The sequence below is a fragment of the Sciurus carolinensis genome, chromosome 4, assembly GCF_902686445.1.
Source record: "Sciurus carolinensis chromosome 4, mSciCar1.2, whole genome shotgun sequence".
Lineage (NCBI taxonomy): Eukaryota > Metazoa > Chordata > Mammalia > Rodentia > Sciuridae > Sciurus > Sciurus carolinensis.
The window spans coordinates 36,940,104-36,958,798 of NC_062216.1; the positions used below are offsets into that span (position 1 = coordinate 36,940,104).

General features: G+C 42.8%; 1 protein-coding gene across 1 annotated transcript in view; it reads right to left on the bottom strand.

Annotated features, from left to right (window-relative positions):
- Positions 1 to 292: 292 nt before the first annotated feature.
- Positions 293 to 18,695, bottom strand: part of Enpp6 (ectonucleotide pyrophosphatase/phosphodiesterase 6) — a 116,744-nt gene continuing 98,341 nt past the window's right edge. The window contains exons 7-8 of the mRNA XM_047547977.1: positions 10,216 to 10,339; positions 293 to 5,029 (exon numbers count right to left, since the gene is read on the bottom strand). Coding sequence (XP_047403933.1) covers positions 4,821 to 5,029; positions 10,216 to 10,339 — 333 coding nt within the window. The 3' untranslated portion in view covers positions 293 to 4,820. The remainder of the gene's footprint in view (positions 5,030 to 10,215; positions 10,340 to 18,695) is intronic.

An 18,695-nucleotide genomic window follows, 5' to 3' on the forward strand; every position in this document is an offset into this window, starting at 1 on the left:
GTTCTTTGGGACTATGTCTTGTCCCTGCTCTCTTCTCCGCTGCCCCCTCTCTGTTTCCTGACCTCCATAAGGTGAACAGATTTGTTCCACCCTGCCCTCTCTGCCATGATACTTGACCTTACCACAGGCCCAAAGCAATGGGTCAGCCAATCGTAGGCTAAAACCTTTGAAACCCCGAGTCAAAATAAATCTTTCCTCTTTTAAGTTGTTTTCGTCAGTATTTGTATTAGTGACAAGAAATTGATTGACACACAGCTCAATCATAAAAAGGCGAGTAACCCAATAATAAAATGGGCAAAGGATATGACTAAACATTTCTCCAGTGAAAATGTACCGATGACCAACATGCACATGAAAAAATGTTCAACATGATTCATCATCAGAGAAACACATATGAAGAAAACCACAGCAAGATACCATTTCATACTTATTAGGATGGCTGTAATCAAAAAGAAAAGATAATCGCAAGTGCTGATAAGGATGTAGAGATATTGTTGGTGGGGATGAAAATGGGAAGCCAATTTGGAAAATAGCAATTACTCAGAAGATCAACGTGAAGTTGCCATGACTCAGAAATTCTACTCCTAGGTGGATTACCAAGAGAAATGAAAAAAAAAAACGTGACCTAAACACATGTACATGAGTGTTCAGAGAAGTGCTATTTATAATATCTAAAAAGTCAGAAAAAATAAAAACGTTCATCCACGGATGCATAGTTAAATAAATTGTGGCATATCCATACAATGGAATACTATTTATAAATAAAAGAACTGAAGTAGGGATTCAAGTTATCATCTTGAAAAGATTATGCTGAGTGAAAGAAGTCATATTATGGTATTCCATTTTTTTATGAAATATTCAGAATAGGCAAATCTGCTGAGACAGAAGGTAGTTTAGTGCTTGTTTATGAAGAGGGTGGGGAGTGACTGCTGTGTATTAATGGTTTTAGAGTTGGGGTGAGAAAAAGTTTCTAAAAGTTATTGTGTGATGGTTGCATAACCATGAACATGTGAAAATCCATTGAATTGCCCACTTTAAATGGATGCATTGTACAGTGTATAATTTCAGTCTCAGAGCTATTACATTTTTGAAGAATCAAGATGCTTGATATCAAATCCCCCCTTTTGTCCATCCATCTAACTTATAAGCCTGGGATAAAATATGTTTAGTCCATGAATTAAGGTAAAATTGTATTGTCCGTTGGATAACAAGAAAAGATAGCAAGGAAAAGGTGGAAAATTCATTTAATTAGAGGAACATAAAAAGAGAGAGGATATCTGATGATGCAACAAGTCTCCCTAATGACATTTATTATTATTTTCATTCAACACACATTTATGGGAATTTGTTAAACATTTATGGCACTATAGTAGGTGCTGCTTCATGATTTCAAAGCAACATGGTCTATTTTCTATAGCATATACCTGAGATGAGTTTCAAATGTTTTAAAACCAGTCTGTTAAGGCTATTGCCTCCCTTTTTTCTAGCAGGTAGTTTACAAAAGCTGACTTTGGTCTTTCACAAATTGCTTAAAGAGATAAAACACACAATCACATTTGGAATCTCTTGATATTTACATAAATGCAAAAAACTTTGTTGGAAAAATCCATCAAATAGCTGTGTGTCTTGAATAGTGTCCAAACTTGTTTGATAGCACCATCAGGAATCTTAGAGCCACAAGGAGTGGGCCTTTTTGGTTCTTCCCTCGATCATTAGGGTTTACACATCTACTTTGGTTTGGGAGGGCTAGACGCCAGATCAACTGGGATAGGTAGCCAATGTCAGCCCAGTGACTCTGGAGAAACTCACAAATTATGAAATAGTTTTTGGGGGACTCAGGTCCTTAGGTTCAAGTTAGAACTCATCTCTCCCCAGAGAAAACCCAAACCTTGGATCAGTGTGATTAAAAATGTTGTCTGAGTCCTATCCCAGGTCTTCTGAACCTCCAACTGCTGTGGTGGGTCAGATGGTGCTTGACAGGCCAGAAATTTTGCCAAGTATTGTCTGTGACAGAACTCAGACCTGATTTGGATTTCTGAGGGCCTTTTAAAAGTGACTCCTATGCTAAAAAGAATTCCCTGGGCCTCTTCTAGTTTATGCTTAGGTCTTCAGGCCTTAACGGAATTGAGTCTGGAGATTAGGTACCTGTGTGGATAAAGTTACCCTTCATCTCATCTTCAGTTTACAGAACATTCCTTTCATTTATCCTTGGAGGTCAAGACAGCTTTCTTCCTCCTGGAATTAGCAGAAAATTCAGAAAATAATCCAAGGAGGGAAATGTGTATACCTGTTCCTAACAGATTTTACACCTATGGAACAAAACGTACTTAGAAAAGTGGAATTTTTCTGGGGAAAATAATGCATCTTTAAAACAAAAATAAAGGAAATAAATTTGAGCCAGTAATTAAGCCACTAAACTGGATGGATTATTTGACAAATAATTTTTTTTTTCCCATTCAGAGTCTGAATTTTTTTTTTTTTTATTATTTACCAGTACTCACGATTCCTTTGGTGTCTTATTTTCTTTCATTTATGCAACATTATTTATTGAGAAATTACACCTTGTCAGAAAAATAGCTGAAATTTTGTTATGTGATTTGAAGCTTTTAAGGGTGAGTACAGGGGAGAAAGGGAAGAACAGAACCAGAAAGGGAGGCACAATACTGTGTACATGCTTATCCCCTCTTGATTTTGAGGATGTGCTTTTAATTTAATTGCTTGGATACCTCTTAGAGATCCTTCTTCACAGCGCAGGAAGTGGGCTCCATAGAATTCAGCAGAGCATCTTCCTTTAAGGAGAGAGCAAATTTCGAACAACAGATGTCTGTCTCCACAACCAGCACCGATGTTCTGAAAGTACTATTTGTTTTCAGCCACACCACAAAGGCTGATTTGCCTCCTTTCCGATTGAGTCAATGTTTGCTGGAGTTTTAAAAACATATTCCAAAAATCCTTAGAAATCTTTTGTGCAGAAAAATTCAGTATTTTGAAGTAGCAATCCTTTGCTTTCATGAGCACGGAGAAGCCTCCCCATCTTCCTGAATCAGGCGAGGCTTGACATTCATTTCTCAAGATAATTACCTTATAAGAACTTCCTTGTCCTGAGCAGATGTGAGGTATTGTCCTCCTGACAGAGTCTCACGTGCAGGTGTACTTCATCTTAATGGAAACTTATTTTAAAAGCAATACTAGAAATTATATACAGATTCTCCTTGACTTAAGGTGGGTCTCATTCTGATAAACTCATCATAAGTTAAATACATCAGTGAGTTTAAAAAAAAAAAAACATTTAATACACCAAACCTGCTGAACCTCGTGGTATCAGTTGTTTACCCCCATGACCACGTGGCTGCCTGGAAGCTGCCACTCAGCATCATCTTACTAGCCTGGGAAAAGATTCAAGTTCAATATCCCAAGGATGATTTCTCCTAAATATGTACTGCTTTCACATCATCGTAAAGTCAAAAGTCATTAAGTCGAACCATCATGTATGGGGGCTATCTATATATACGAGAGTCTAATCATTTAAAAATACAGGAATCGTTTGAAGATCTCCTACAGCAAACTTAGGTGACTACACTAAAATATATATTAACTCAGGCTCAGGGACTGGTCTCAGGCATTTCAACAAAACTTGGATCTCTGAGGTGGCACCTTGACCTCCACTTTGACATTTGTTTCCTAATCAAATGGCTAGTTGGTCAGTGACTGGGATCTGGCTCCATGAGGCTCTCCCCATTCCTGCACCCCACCATTTTCTTTGGAATTCTGTGTCATTCAAGGATTTCCTTTGTGGCTGTCAAGCAAGTATTGCTTCAGGGTTACTTGTGCATGAAGCTTATGTTTAATGTGTCACCAGTCCAAGAAATGAAGTAAGATTTCTGCAAGCATGTTCACATTCTCGTCAGTGAGGCACCCACCCATCTCTTTGCCCGCTCCATATTGGCATGCCAGATATTGACTATGCTCAATGCCCCAAATCAGGAGCCAAAGAGTGGTGGTATTTGAAGAAGTTGTCCTATGGGCAGATAGGGCAGGGGGTGGGCAGGCATTCCATCACTCCTTTAACTTGAGGGTCTGCTATTCCCAAGGCTTCATACCATGATGTTCTGTGTGATAAATCTCATGGAAACCCACATCTCTTCTAGCTTTTCTTCTCTTCAAGAGGAGGGAGAAAGTATTGTGCACTAAGACTTTGGGAGGGGACCCAGGTCTGTCACCTTGTTCTATGAGTTCTACAACCCTCAGTGTTTTTTGTTGGTTGATGGATGATCCCTGCTACGATATGTCCTTCCTGGAACTCCATAAGCTGGGTTAGAAACAGAAGATATTACTTTCGTGTAGACCTCCTCCTTTTTGGAATGGAAGGATCAGTACAGGATGTGGTCACAGACCTCAAGGATGGCTCCTGAGTGTGGACAGGGAACAAATAAAGGGCCTGGTCTGAGAAGCTATTTTGTGCAAGGCAGGACAGAGAGGGGCCAGGATGACCACAGACTATTTGCTCCAAGTTTGGCTGCTTCAGGGCAGGCCACTGCTCAAATAGCTTATCTTGAGCAACTATTTGAAAAGAAAGGAGAAAACTGTGTAAAATTAGACAAATGAGAACATAGGATTTACCTACTTTCAGGAAAAACAAAATTTGGAACATTAAAAAAAAAAGTATTGGACTTTTATGTGTAGAAGTATCATAGAACAATATATTGAAAATGTATATGGCCTTGATTGTGTTAATGAAGCTATTATTCACACAGAAATTGAGAAACATTCCACATTGGAGGCACACTTTGCCAACACCATTTTGGGGACAAACAATATGATCAATGTGCGAACAGGAGGAGGAGAATGAAGGCCAACGCACAGTTGCTCGGCTGGACAGAGGGAACTGAGCTGGCCGGGTCCTTCAGCATGCATACCACCCTGGACCAGGACCCGTTATTGGGCAGTGGGGAGATGCCTGCCATGTTGCACATGACATTGTAGACATCCACGGATCTGATTGGAGCAGCTCTGAAGTTGGATTTGAAATCTGAAAAGAAAAGGAAAACAATAGATCGTCATGGTTGGTAAACTAGCACAGAGAAGTTGAATCAAATATGGAAGAAATCCACTCAGACTCCAGGCAACTTGGAGACTTGCAAAATCCTCTCCATCAACGGGTGTGGCCAAATGACTGTGAATGTGGTAAGTTCTAGGTCATGAAAAGAAATAGCTTTCGATGGCTCATAGATGAGTCTCTCTCTTTAAAAGACAAGTCAACAAACAGACTTTCTTTATGCCTAACTGTGCTCCCTTTGTGACAACAGATCTTTCCTGCAGGGTCAGAAGTCCCAGCTGAAGCTACGCTATTTCTACAGAGCACTGGAGAGCCACTGTGGTTAGAGAAGATAGATTGTCTTCCTGGCTCCCCTTAAATTGTATACATATGTTCTGGAACATCTATTTGGGTGGACTGAGAGCCAAGGTGTCTGTATCTGCTGCATAGCAACTCAAGATTGTTTCTCCATTTTTCTGCCACGTTAAGGTCCCAGGTCTTGATGAAATACAAAGCTGTATCATGTCGTTGGTGTTGCCAGCTCACCAGGAATGGCAAGAGTTTTCCAAGTATGTTTGGAAGGTCAATTGGATATTACCTGGGAGCCTTTCAGTGACAGATAAAATAACTTAGCTGTGAGAAAAATAGGCAGACTGGTATAGGAGTCAGGAAGCTAAAGGAAGGTTCAGAGATCTAATGCAGAAGAGCATCATGTCTCTACCCAGAGCCTGTCCCAAACTTGGGCTGTAATACAAGAGTGTAAAGGGCAAGACTGGCCATTCACAGCATGGTCACTAAGACGCACAGAAGGTGACCCTGTAATCTGAAGTTGTTGAAGGGATTTTAATCGAGATCACATCCTCCTTCTCCATGGGAGGTGAATGAGATGCTGAATACAAAGCACTTGTTCATCAAAGAGGAAGAAGGGAAGGGAGGGGGGATGGGAATAAGAAAGACAGTTAGAATGAACTGGACATAACTTTCCCATGTTCGTATATGAATACACGACCAGTGACACTCCATATCATGTACAACCACAAGAATGGGATCCTAATTAGAATAACTTATACTCCATGTATGTATAATATGTCAAAATATATTCTACTGTCTTGTGTATCTAAAAAGAACAGATTAAAAAATTAAAAAAAAAAACACAAAGCTCTTGTTCATTTGAAGAGTGAATATAAGAGTATAGTAATAACAAGCAACTTTGTTTTTAGGTCCCCAGCAAAATACCCAAAGGTACATTAGGGTTAAATTCAGGGAGATTTGATCCATTAATACAAGCTGGTGTTTTCAGTTCAAGGTTTTTAAAGGAAATGGATTGTTTGGGGGACTACAAAGTCAAGTTTCTATATCAGAAAACAACCTTCATAATTACTTTGCTAAAATAATCACATAGGCTACTTAAAAAGCAAGAAAACAACAAGAGCAACATATTCTAGAAGTACCAACACCATCCTCTGTTCCTGGAATTAAAAACACGAAAGACAGTCTTACACAGAAAACTCTGCTGCGTGGTGTGTCAGATCCAGGGCAACTTCTGAAGTGATGGGTTTTGCTTACTTTGGAGAATTAAGGTTGAATTTAGTGTAAAAAGTGCATGGACTCAATAGCAAGTGGTTCGATCCTAGTTCTCAACACACTTCAGGAGCTTAATAAATGACAGCCATGTATAATAAATGTCCAGCAAGGGAAAACTTTGGATTGAAAATGTTTGCCTTACTAATTATTTAGAAGGTCAGGCATGGTAGCACATGCCTGTAATCCCAGCAGCTTGGGAGGTTGAAGCAAGAGGATGGCGAGTTCAAAGCCAGCCTCAGCAATTTAGTGAGGCCCTGGGCAACTTAGCAAGACCCTGCCTCAAAAAAAGAATCTTAAAATAAAAAGGACTGTGGCTCAGTGGTTGAGAATTCCTGGGTTCAATCACTGGTATAAAAAAAAATTATTTGGAGGGTTCAGTTTTCTTTTGGAGCAGGAAGGATAAGGGTCAGCACCACCTTAAAGTCAAAACTAGTTTCAAAAAAATTCAGAACCTGCCTGAAGGAGGATGCCAGCATCCTCTTTTGATAGACAAGGTTGTGATTGCACTTCCCCATCAGAAGAATCCACCACACCATGAGAAATCAACGGAATGCCTGTCCCAGTGGAAGCCACTCTTCTCTCTCCTGACTTCATGTGATCTGGATGTGACAATCACACTCCCCACCACACGTGGTGTGTCCTTGTCACATGTGGGCGGGAGGGCATGAGAGCTGTCCTTCCCCAGCCTTTCAAAAATCCACTTTATTTTTAACACTTCACAGAAAAAAAAATCAAGATCAGGCTCTTCTGACAAAAGTGTTAGGAAAGATCATCTTTTCTATTTTGCCTTCAAAGTACAAAATTAAATCCTGAGCACATAAGCGGGAAAGAGAATTGGGTTTTCTTTCCCATCTAGTTTGTGGTTTCCGTGTTCTTCAGGGATGGGACTTTGGGACCCAAATGCAGAGATGATCCAGGCTAGAATGAAAGTTTCTAGAAAATTCTCCAACAGCCAAGCAATGTCCAGTCCAATTTGGGAGAACCCTTATAAACTCCACTAGCTCAAGATGGCATTCTGAACCTGGAATGGGCCTCCCTGTTATTCCCATGGGTTTACATACTTCTGGATATAAAATGTGTCTCCCGAGGAGAGAAGGATCTGCAAGCTTATGCCGTGCCTGGCCACCTTGAGCCAGGCTTGCTGCTCATGACAGCTCTCTGAATTGCGCTCCGGCTGCCTTATCTCGAATGCAGAGTTCTCTAGGGCAAGATTAGGCTGTTCAAATTAGAAACCAGGATTAACCAGAGAGGCTATCTTCAGAATTATTTCCCTTTCTCTTTGCTGGACCAGACTTACTCACTTCTAAGGCTGGTTATCTGGGCAGCCGCAGTGATGCCCAGCCCCCTCCCTAAGCAAGAAGCACAGACAATTAATCAGGAGGGATGCACCTTTATCTGCGAGTGCAGCTAGATAGCTATTAAAGGCCTCACTCTTAAATTTTCTTCCGAGTAAACAGTCCATGTGCAAAGCTGTTTAATCTTTCATGAGACTTGGAGCCAGAAACGTGATGGTTTGTGGGAGGCTCTCAAGGCTGTATCTGCCTGGAAGCCTTTTGCAATTAGCCCAGTCCATTTCCATCGGGGGTCGTCTTTCTGTCGGTAAGATCGAGGGCTTTTAGTTTTAAAGGAGCATATGATGGAGGTCTTGGTTAATGGACAAAATCTCCCCACTGAATTTAACTCTAATTTAATGCAACTTTGGGTACTTCATTTAGAAATTTTGGTTTGGGGCTAGATTTGGTTCTGCTTTAAAATATGCCTGAGACTCTTGCTCACATACACTCCTTCAATGGGCAAGTATTTTGCATTCATGATCTTACTTCTCTCTTCTAGGGAAGGAGGAAGCGATGCTATTGATCAAAAGCCCGGCTGACTGGTGTTTTCCCATATGAAGTCCAAATCCTGAACCATCTCCTGAGGATCTATAGCTGACCCCAGTCTTCAAGGCTCCATTCTTAATTTCTCTAGCTTCAGAGCTCGGCATGATGACCTGGGGTTTGGTTAACAGGAAGCATTTGATAACTTTCACTGGTCAATGGCAACGTGCTCAGATGTCCTGTGAATTCTCAGGCCAACACCATGGATGATCTATATTCATTTGCTGCGGCTGGTTCTGATGCCCACTTTGGGACTTGGGAACTTGAATCACATGAGGGAAAGAGTTTGAACCAATGTATCCCCCAGACTCAGACTCTCAGAGGCTGTCCTGGAGGTTGAAGAAACTGACACCTCATGGTTCTTGAGAGACATTTTGTGGTTAGTAGAGTGAATCAAGGTAGACCAAATGAGATGAGAAAGTTGACTTGTCCTTGGTTTTATTACAAGTAAAGAGAAGAACAGAGTGTGTAGACGAGATAGATGTTCAACCTATGATTGGAGAGGAAAGTGTGGACTTTCTTGGGCTGAAATATTTTGACCAACATCTAGAAAAAGGCATTTGGGGCCAGGTATGGTGACACATGCCTGTAATCCCAGTGGCTTGGGAGGCCAAGGCAGGTGGATCACAAGTTCAAAACCAGCATCAGCAACTTAGCAAGATCCTAAGAAACTTAGAGAAATCCTTGTTTCTAAATTAAAAAAGGAAAAATATATATATATTATATATACATATATATTATATATATATATAAAAGTTATATATATATATAAAATATATATATGTATATGGGCTGGGAATGTGGTATATGGGCTGGGAATGTGGCTTAGGCATCCCTGGGTTCATTCCCAGGTACCAAAAAAAAAAAAAAAGTCAATTGGGATATAGACATTAGGGTAATTAGATTTAGTAAAGGAAGGATGGACAGTTGTGAGGAAGAAGAGTAGTTTATGAACTAGTCAACTGATGGTTGATGACTGTTGTGTGTTTTTACCTTTTTTATTTTGAAAGAATGGAGTGTTCAATAGTAATGTTTAATTAGCATTTGGGAAACTTTCCCAAAGTGTGAATTTACAGTGTCCTACCAATTAAATAAAATGAACAAATAGGCCCTCTCCATCTCCCCTTTCTTCCAGCACTTTGGAATACAATCTGATCAAAGAAGACTCAGCAAATTTGCTTCCATGCAAGACATCCTTAGTCATTCTGGCTCATTCTCAGAGTCAATCCCAAGGTCATTTCTGAGCCTGCCCTTGCACACATCCCAGCTTCTGGTTGGGCCCTACACTAAATTAACCCACAGGGGTGGGTGCTCTAGACAGGGAGGGACTATGTAAAGGTCAGAGCACATGAAGCAATTGCATCAACTTTGAAACTCACAGCTGTCAGCAGCATGGTATTCCGTAAGCTTTCCTGGACTTCAGATAACTGTGAAACAACGTTTTGATGAATTAAGTAAAAAATGAATCACAAACATGTGGAATACATTTTGTTCATTGCACTCAGGATTTAAAATTTACAAGGAAAAGTATTTGGCCACAATTGCCAAACCCAAGAAGCATTTGAAAGGAAGCCAGCAAAAGATGTTTCATGGAGACCGGCTGGGTTTGCTCAGCTTGGCTCATAAAGAGGGTCCATAAAGAGATCACTCCGTGAAGAGCCCCTATTAGAGGCACTTCCCTGGGAACAGCTAAGAGGATTGGGTCGTGTCCTTGCCTACCAGGTCCAAAGGCCAGGAAGATGCCCCTCATGTCCATGAGCTCGTTGTCATATCCATGCCATCCACGCTGCCAGCCTTCCCGCTTGCCTGTACTGTTCATCCAAAACGGAAGCATCTCTCGACTCTGAAATCGAGCAAGGAAATGACATTACACTGTGTCACCATGATTGTGATGAGTGGGCATTGGGTCCAGACTGCCTGGCAGTGTGGACATTCCCTCCTTGGGTCAGCAGCCTCAAGTGCATCATATGCATCACCCTCTGCTCCAGGTAGCTCACACCTTTGGCTGCAGCCTCTTAAACTGCTGAAGAGCTTTAAACTAGGAAGGTATTTTCTTACATGGACCTGAACTGCATCTCGTAATCAGTTTTAGAACTACTAAATCTAGCATGTTAGGGACAGAAGGGAAGTTCAAGTGTGTCTGTGGCATAATAAAATATAGATTTGGTCTTTGTCCCAGGTTCCTGACACAGAGCTCCTAAAACCCTTGGAATTTCCTGAATGATAAGTGTGTTCTTCATCATGAAATCCTTCCTCCTGTATCAGAGTCTATACTAATAATGTGAGTCCTGGGGTTGAGGGTTGCTACATCACTTTGGGATGAGGACTGGTCACCAGAGGAATGAACCTTGTGATTAGAAGGTCAGAACTCTCAGCCTTGTGCCCTCTCACTGGGGAGGGTAAAGGTGCTGGGCATTGAATTTAATCATGTGATCAATGATGCCATAAAAAAAACCCCTGGGATTACATAGTTCAGGCAGCTGCAGGGAATAGCAGCTCTGTGACCCCCACTTTCAATGCTTTGTTATAGGCATCTCCTCCATCTGACTGTTCCTGAGTTGTATCCTTTATAATAAAACTGTAATTACAAGTGTAGCACTATCCTGAGTCCCATAATTTATTCTAGTGAATTACTGAACCTGATAAGTAGGGTCGCAAGAACCCTCGAATTTGTTTTTTTTTAAACTTTTTTATTGCTGTATTATGATTGTACATAATAGTGGGATTCATCTTTACATATTCATGCATGAGCACGTGTAATGGTAGAATGTGGTCACTGTCTCCCCAGTATCTCCCCTTCCTCCCCCGACTTCCTCCCTTTGGTCCCTTTCCTCTACTCTACTGGTCTCCCTTCTCTTCATGAGCTCTCCCCCACCTTTCCCTCCATCTTCCACAAACGAGAGAAAACATATGCCCTTGGACTTTCCGAGTGTGGTTTATTTCATTTAACATCATGCTTTCAGGTTCTATCCATTTTCCTGCAAATGACACAATGTCATTCTTCTTTATGGCTCAATAGAATCCTTGAATTTCTAGCCAAATCAGACTCAAGTGCTGGCAGCCGGGGAGCCAGGACCTGCACATGGTGTCTGAAGCCCTGTGGGACTGAGCCTCTTCTTTACTGTGACTCTGGGTATTCGTGTCAGAACTGAATTGCATGGTAAGATACCCAGGTGAGGTTAAAGCGTTGTTGGAAAGCAGTGTACACGTTGCTAGCAAAGCAACCAAACCCCACAGGGGTTCGCTCACGACTGTCCCAGTGCCCCTTCCCCCAGGAATACCACCCCATCCATCTTTCCTTCTGGCTCCACCTCAGGAAAAGCACAGAGCTTCCTCTCCTACACTTATTCAAGCATCTGGAGGTGACGCCCAGAGTCCTGTGATGCAGGCCTGTGTCCCTTCCCTCAGCCATTCTTCATTTGGGATGGGTTCCAGAGCCATCACCTCCTGTCACCTTAAGAACTCAGTTGTCTTAGACCACAGGTGCTTACTGTGAATCCTGAGGGGCTGCAGCCTGTTGAACACAATCCTAGTCATTTTTTGCAGAGTAATTATTCATTCCTGATTTTCCAATCATCTTCCTCTGAGCAGGGTTTAATATTATGAATACTTCAAATGCAGGAGATTGAATTGGTTAGTTTTGAGGACTAAGTCGAATCAAAACTATGAGACCACTAGCAATTTCTAGACTGACTTACAAGATTAGTAGAGTGTCAGGTATCTAGTGAGCCATACAGTTCACCTAAAGCCCACCCTCATGTATCACAATCTCTCGGGTATATGATAGTATTATCCCCATTTGCAGTTGAAAGAACTATGGCACAGAGAGGTTAAGTGACATGCTTAGAGTCACGCAGCTAGTAAGAGGTAGTGCTGGGTTTGAACTCAGGTTTGTCTCCCAGTCTTTGTGTGTCTTCCACAATCTAGAGTTTATAGCTAGAGGCCACTGCCCTGCTCTTTTTGGAATTGGACAGTGAGATGAAGTGTCCCCCTATGCTCTGTGGATTTGTCCACTGGGTGTGACCAGGGTTCAAAGTACAGAGATGAGATCTTGGAATTGGATTGGTTGTGGGGGTCAAGACCAGTTTGTTACTCTCCAGTTCTGTGCTCCTGACAAGTGACCTAACTTCCCTGAACTTCAGTTTCCTTGCTAGATATAGGGATGACAATTCCCACTTTATTGGGGTTTTGAAGGATTCTGGACATGACCGTGTGCTAAGTTCCTGACACACAGTAGGTGCTCAATGAATGGCAGCAATATGGTCACCAGATGCCATTGGCTGTGGTGAGGTGCTCTGGTTGTGAAAGCTGAACTCTCGCTTGCTTATTTAGCTGTCATATCACATTGCACACCCATCCGGTCTCACCCCATAAATCGCTCCTGAGCATTTCTGCTTTCCAAATTGCACTATTTCATTGACTCTCCATTTCCTGAATTTTCATCATCCCTCGTCCCTCCTTCTCCAGCTGTAGCTTGTATTTTTCCATGGACATGCTTTATGAACTTACTGCATTTCCAGCTTTTTATGCTGCTTCTTGTTCTTTATCTATCTGTGGGAAAGATCACCACACATCCCAATTTAGCTTTGTCAGCTAATTTAATGTGTTGGGTCCCTCCTCACAGCCCACCAGGCCAAGGCGGTGACTCGGGAAGCACTAAGTACAACATTTTTGTTATTAATGACCTTACTAATTATGAACCCCATGGTAGGTATATATCCCACAAGACAGGAGGGTATGAGAATTGTTTGCCTGATTAAAAGATTGCAGCCTAGCTGGGTGCTGTGGCCCACTCCTGTAATCCCAGTGGCCTAGGAGGCTGAGGCAGGAGGACTGAGAGTTCAAGGACAGCCTCAGCAACTTAGTGAGGTACTGAGCAACTCAGAACTTGTCTCTCATATACATATATATATATATATATACACACACTGGCTCAGTGGTTAAGTGCCCCTGGGTTCCATTCCTGGCACTGGAAAAAAAAAAAAAAAAAGATTACAGCCTTAAAAATGGCAGTTATTCATTCCACAAATAAAGGCAAAGCAATAATGAAAACCTCAGCCCTGAAGGTGATTGGGGATCTGTCTATCAGAGGCAAATCCATAAGATTTTACTAAAGTGACAAGTTACCCCAGTAATATGACTTCTCTTCATGATTTAGAAAATGATAATAAACTGTTTACATGAGAAATTGAGAAATAACTATTTCATTTAAGTGGCTGAATGGAGTATATTACATGCGTATGTACATATATGTTACATTATATTCAAAATAGTGCCCTGATGATTTCCTTCCTTCTCCAAATGGCTTTTGGCATCTTTGCGTCGTTTCCCACGTTATCTTTTCAAGGCATACATATGGTGCCATGCCAGTGAGCAAGTGTGTGTCACACACCTCTCAGCCTCCAGAGTGGGAACCCCTATCCTGGGAGTCCAGACCGGTGGACTGCCACCTGGTGCCACCTAGTGACTTCCAGAGGAAGTGCCCAGACCGTCCAGATCTGGGCAAAGGGGTGTGTGTGTGTGTGTGTGTGTGTGTGTGTGTAGAGGGGATGCCAGGAGGTGAGTGTAATCAAGTGGGATCACTCAGGCAGTCAGGCTATGGTCATGGGGACAGCTAATTTCCAGAGTTAGGGAAAACACCTCTCCTCCTAACAGCTTGTCCTGGAAGGCGGTGGTGCCCCACTAATAAACTGCTGGGGGAGGAAGGAATGGTGTGTCCCTAGTGCTAAGTGCCTCGAGCAAGGTGGGATGCTCTTTCCAGAAGAAGCCAGTGGTTGCAGGGCTGGTTGATTCCATTCTGCAGACTTGCTCTGAGCTCTGGCTCTGTGCCAGGCGCTCTGCTAGACTGTGTGGGGTGGAGGCAGGCAGGGTGCAAGCGGGAGGGTAGCAACTTTTCACCCCAAGGAGTTCATCACTGGCAAGGGGGGATGGGGCTTGCACTTGGTTTTGATTCCTGAGCCAGCCAGGACAAGACCAGAAATCGGTGTCCTGCACTAGAGACAATGAGGCAGGTTCAGGGACTCAGGAGGCCTTCAGCGGGGTGGAAGCAGAAGCAGCCCTGTGGGGAGAATCACCCAGTGGGATGGCGTTCTGCTTATGTGTGTGAGCATGTGAGACTGTGTGTATGTGTTTGTGTGAGCACATACATGTGTTTTTGTATGAGTACAAATGTGTCTGAGTGTGTATGTGCATGAGAGTGTATGGATGTGTGTGAACATGAGTGAATGGAACAGGTATTTGTGTGCATGAGTGGTGTATGAGTATATGTGAGTGTGTATGTGTGTGCCTGCACGTATGTGTGCTGAGTCGGGGGGAGGGATGGGAAGGGCCCCAGGAGGAGGACACACATGAGGTGCTCATCAACAGGGTAGGGATATCCTAAGGCTCCATAGTGACAGACCCCTTGGGAGCTCTGTTAGGGGAAGGCCTGTCCCTGAGGAGGTCCTCAGAAGTGAGGGGACCTTGAATAGCTGCACATGGGAAAAGAGGAGCAGACAAAAGCAGACAGCAGTGAGACCTCTGAAGGAAGAGCAATGGGGTTTTCTGCTCTCAGTGTCTACCTGAGGGTGCTCATCCAGGAGGGTGACCAGCTGTCCCAGTTTGCACTGAGGGGCTTCAGGGATACAAGACCTTCACTTTTAAAGCTGGGACAGACCCAGGCAAGCCAGAACAAGCTCATGACTCTGCATGAAGCCTCTCTTAGGAATTTAAAAAGAGCCCTCACCCGGTTGATCTGTTCAGCACTCCTCTGTGCCTCTCAGGATCCCTCCCCACACATGGTGTGGCAATGCCAGGACCCTCCTCGGTGAGCCACTTAACTACTTAATCTGTTTGAATGGGAAGGAACCAGAAATAGAAAGCTCCCATGAGAAAACCTTGTGAGAGATGGTGGAGTCGTTATGTTTTGCACTTTGTCCTGATGCCTTCTCTCCATTATCCGAGCACCATGATAAAGCCTATCATAAGCTTGCTTTAATTTGGGATGGGAGAGGGATAATTATGAGATACGAGTTATGGTTTCTCTACTAGCTCTTTGTTTCAATTATCTTTAGTGTTAAAGGAAAACAAGTAGGTGAAGGAAAGGAGGAGGAACCCAGGACACCAGAGCAGCTCCCTGAGATTGAACTAAAACACCAGGTCAGCAGCAGCCATTGAGGCAGAAGACTGGGGAGAATGCTGATTGGCAACTTGGAGAGCTATCAACCAGGTGAAAACCAAAAATATTAGTCTCTAGCATAGAAAGAGATTAAAAAAGGACTAGATGTCATCAGCAATGGGCGGGCAGTGGCTCAGCGGGAGAGGGGAAGCTCCCTTCCAACAAGTCGAAAGAAATTCTCCCACCAAGTTTAAGATAAACAGATGCTGCTGTCCAACAAATTTGCAATCTGAGCAGAAAATAAACTCAGACATGGCAATCTGAGCCAGAGCTGGGGGTGGGGCGGGCAGTGAAAGTGGGGGAAGCCCTGACAGCTTAAAAAGACTCTTTGTTTGAACTTCCCGAGAGGGAACCTAGAAAACCCCGCCGTTTTCCTTTGTTTTTCATATTTTACTTTTCCTAATTTTTAAATTTTTCTTTCTCTCTTCTTGGTATGGTTTGCTTCTTGAATACCAGAGACCAAACAGCCATGTGGGCTTTACTGGATGAGGGGAGACCCACGCTGTCCATCAGTGTAGGTATAGGGGTGAGGCTGTAACACAGACGGGGGAGAAGCCCAGGTTGGTCGGTCACCCGAGTCATGGCTGCAGATCTAGCAGTCTGCAGAGCAGAGGAGAGAGAAGCGTGCTTTCATTTCAAATTGGCAGTTTGGTCTCTGGGATTAAGAACATGACCGACAGGAGGTGGAACTGGGATGGATCAGGGTCAGGTGAAAACACCCTCCCACGGGCCCCACACCACCTCTCCTCCCCTGGAAAGGCCTGGAAGATGCGATGCATCCTGCTTACCTCCCCCTGGCACACAGACTGAGGCTCCTGGAATGTGGGATGTGACACAATCCAGATCAATTTGGTGGCACAGGCAGGAGGGCCGCCCAGCAGACTTGCGTTCCACCCCTAGTCACAATAAGGAAGCCATTCTGCAGGTGACGTCTGCACTGAGCTAGACCACAGCCCAGTCACAGAGGCAAGGAAGCAGTGAGCTCCCCAGACAGATGCCCCTAACAAGTTCTGCTGATCTGGGTCAGAGCTGAGAACAAACACACAGCACAATATTTGTGTCACATGAACCTCCTAATAGTTGGGAGATTCTAAAATTGAAATGCCAGAAAGCCAGGTGACCATTTCAAAAACCTACCAAGAAGAAAGCTGAATCTGTGTGACAGTCATTGCTTTAGCTGTCTGATATAAACCGATTCCCAAAGTCCCTCCAAACTTTGAGTTTTGCCAGAGTTCTCTAATTTTACGAATTTTGTCAATTAATCAGAACCCTTCTCGAGAGCTCTTTTCCTCTCTCCTATCTACAGCCTGTTCCCCTCTCTTTCATCTTTTCTTTTCTTCATTTTATCTCCTGTCTCCCTTTCCTCTCTTGCCCTTTCTTTTTTCCTCTCTCTCTTTTTAAAATATATTTATTTTTACTTATAAAAATTTTTTAAAAACTTGATTCTAATTGGTTATACATGACAGCAGAATGCATTTTGACACATTGTACACAAACAGAGCATAACTTCTCATTCCTCTGGCTGTGCATGGTGCTGAGACACACCAGTAGTGTAATCATACATGTATGTAGGGTAATAATGTCTGTTTTAACTAGTTTTCTTTGTTTTTAAATATTTTCTACCAATTTAATTTAGTTGACTATCATTAATACTTAAACTTTTCAACCTATTCTATACTATTTCTCACCTGCTTTTCTCTTTAGTTAATAAAGTTGTAAAAATCATTAGTGATAACTTTTACAGCATATGTTGATATATGGTGTGCTCTTAAACTACAACTGTTACTGACAGTTACTCTCTTTTCAAATTGGTACTGGTGGTTGAACTTGACACTGATTATGCTGTCGTATGTGTTGAAGCTAAGATATTCCCCCAATCCAGAATTTATTATAAGGCAAAGCTACTCATTAGAGGACCCGACCATGTAAAAGAGGAAGAGGTAGCCATCTCAATAGATGCATAAAATAGGGTCTCAGCAACCATGAGGAAAGAAGCAAACAAGACACTTTCATATGCTTATAACCCCAGTAACCCAACACACAGATACTGAAGTAGATGAAATCCCAGACAAAGAATTTTCAAAGTTGATTGTAAAACTGATCAATGAACTAAAAGATTTTGCAGCAGTCCTGTTTTAAATTAACCTCCAGAGGGGCTTCCTGTTGTGGGAACTTTTGGACTCCCTTGGCAGTAATGGTTATGAACCTTAGTGCTGCATGCCACTACCAAGAGATGTCCCGCTAACAGTGTTCGGGTCTCTGTCTTTCTAAAACTGAATTTAATTGTCAGCTGCAGGCCCCTGGATTGACCCTGGAGATCCCCTTACCACAAACAGCTTGATCCTTGACATGGAAAATATCAGACAGCAAAATCAGCGGGGACCAAAAGCAGTAGAAGTCATTAGAGTAGAGCAAAGTACTGGAGGAAAGCAGTAAGTGGATGTGGGGGTTCTTTCTTCTTTTTTTTTTTTCCAGGATGCATTTATTGAAGTGTGCCAAGGGGGAAGAGGGCACGCATGAGCTCCCAGACAGCTTTCGTAGGTGACCCTAATCACCACCAGAGAGCAAGCTGCCTCCAGCTCTCGCCATCTGACGTCCTGACACTCAGTTAGTTGGGCCTGGACAATACCACTCTGACTGCCACTAAAGCTTAGAAGCCATGTTTTCCAGATTGTCTTGATTTCCCCAAATATTTTGGGCCCAGGCCTAACTGCAATTCAACCACAGGCTTTAGAATTGAGCCTGGCATTTCATATCCTTTGCCAGTTTTCAAAATAAATCTTTCCTCCAGAGAAATTTATTGGCCTCCTGTAGAAGCTGGGGCCTCAACTTGCTGCATTTCTTTTAACCGAGATAGGAATCCAGAAGATCAACAGCGAAGCACCCTGTTTCATGATCTCCCACCAGGCTTTGGTCCCATCCTATGTTTATGAGCTCAGTGGCATGAGATGGACACTACCCAGGAGAGGTCACACAAGAATTAGCCCTTGAGGAAGGTTCTGGGGAATGAGGTTGATCAAATGATGTTATATGCATGTACAAA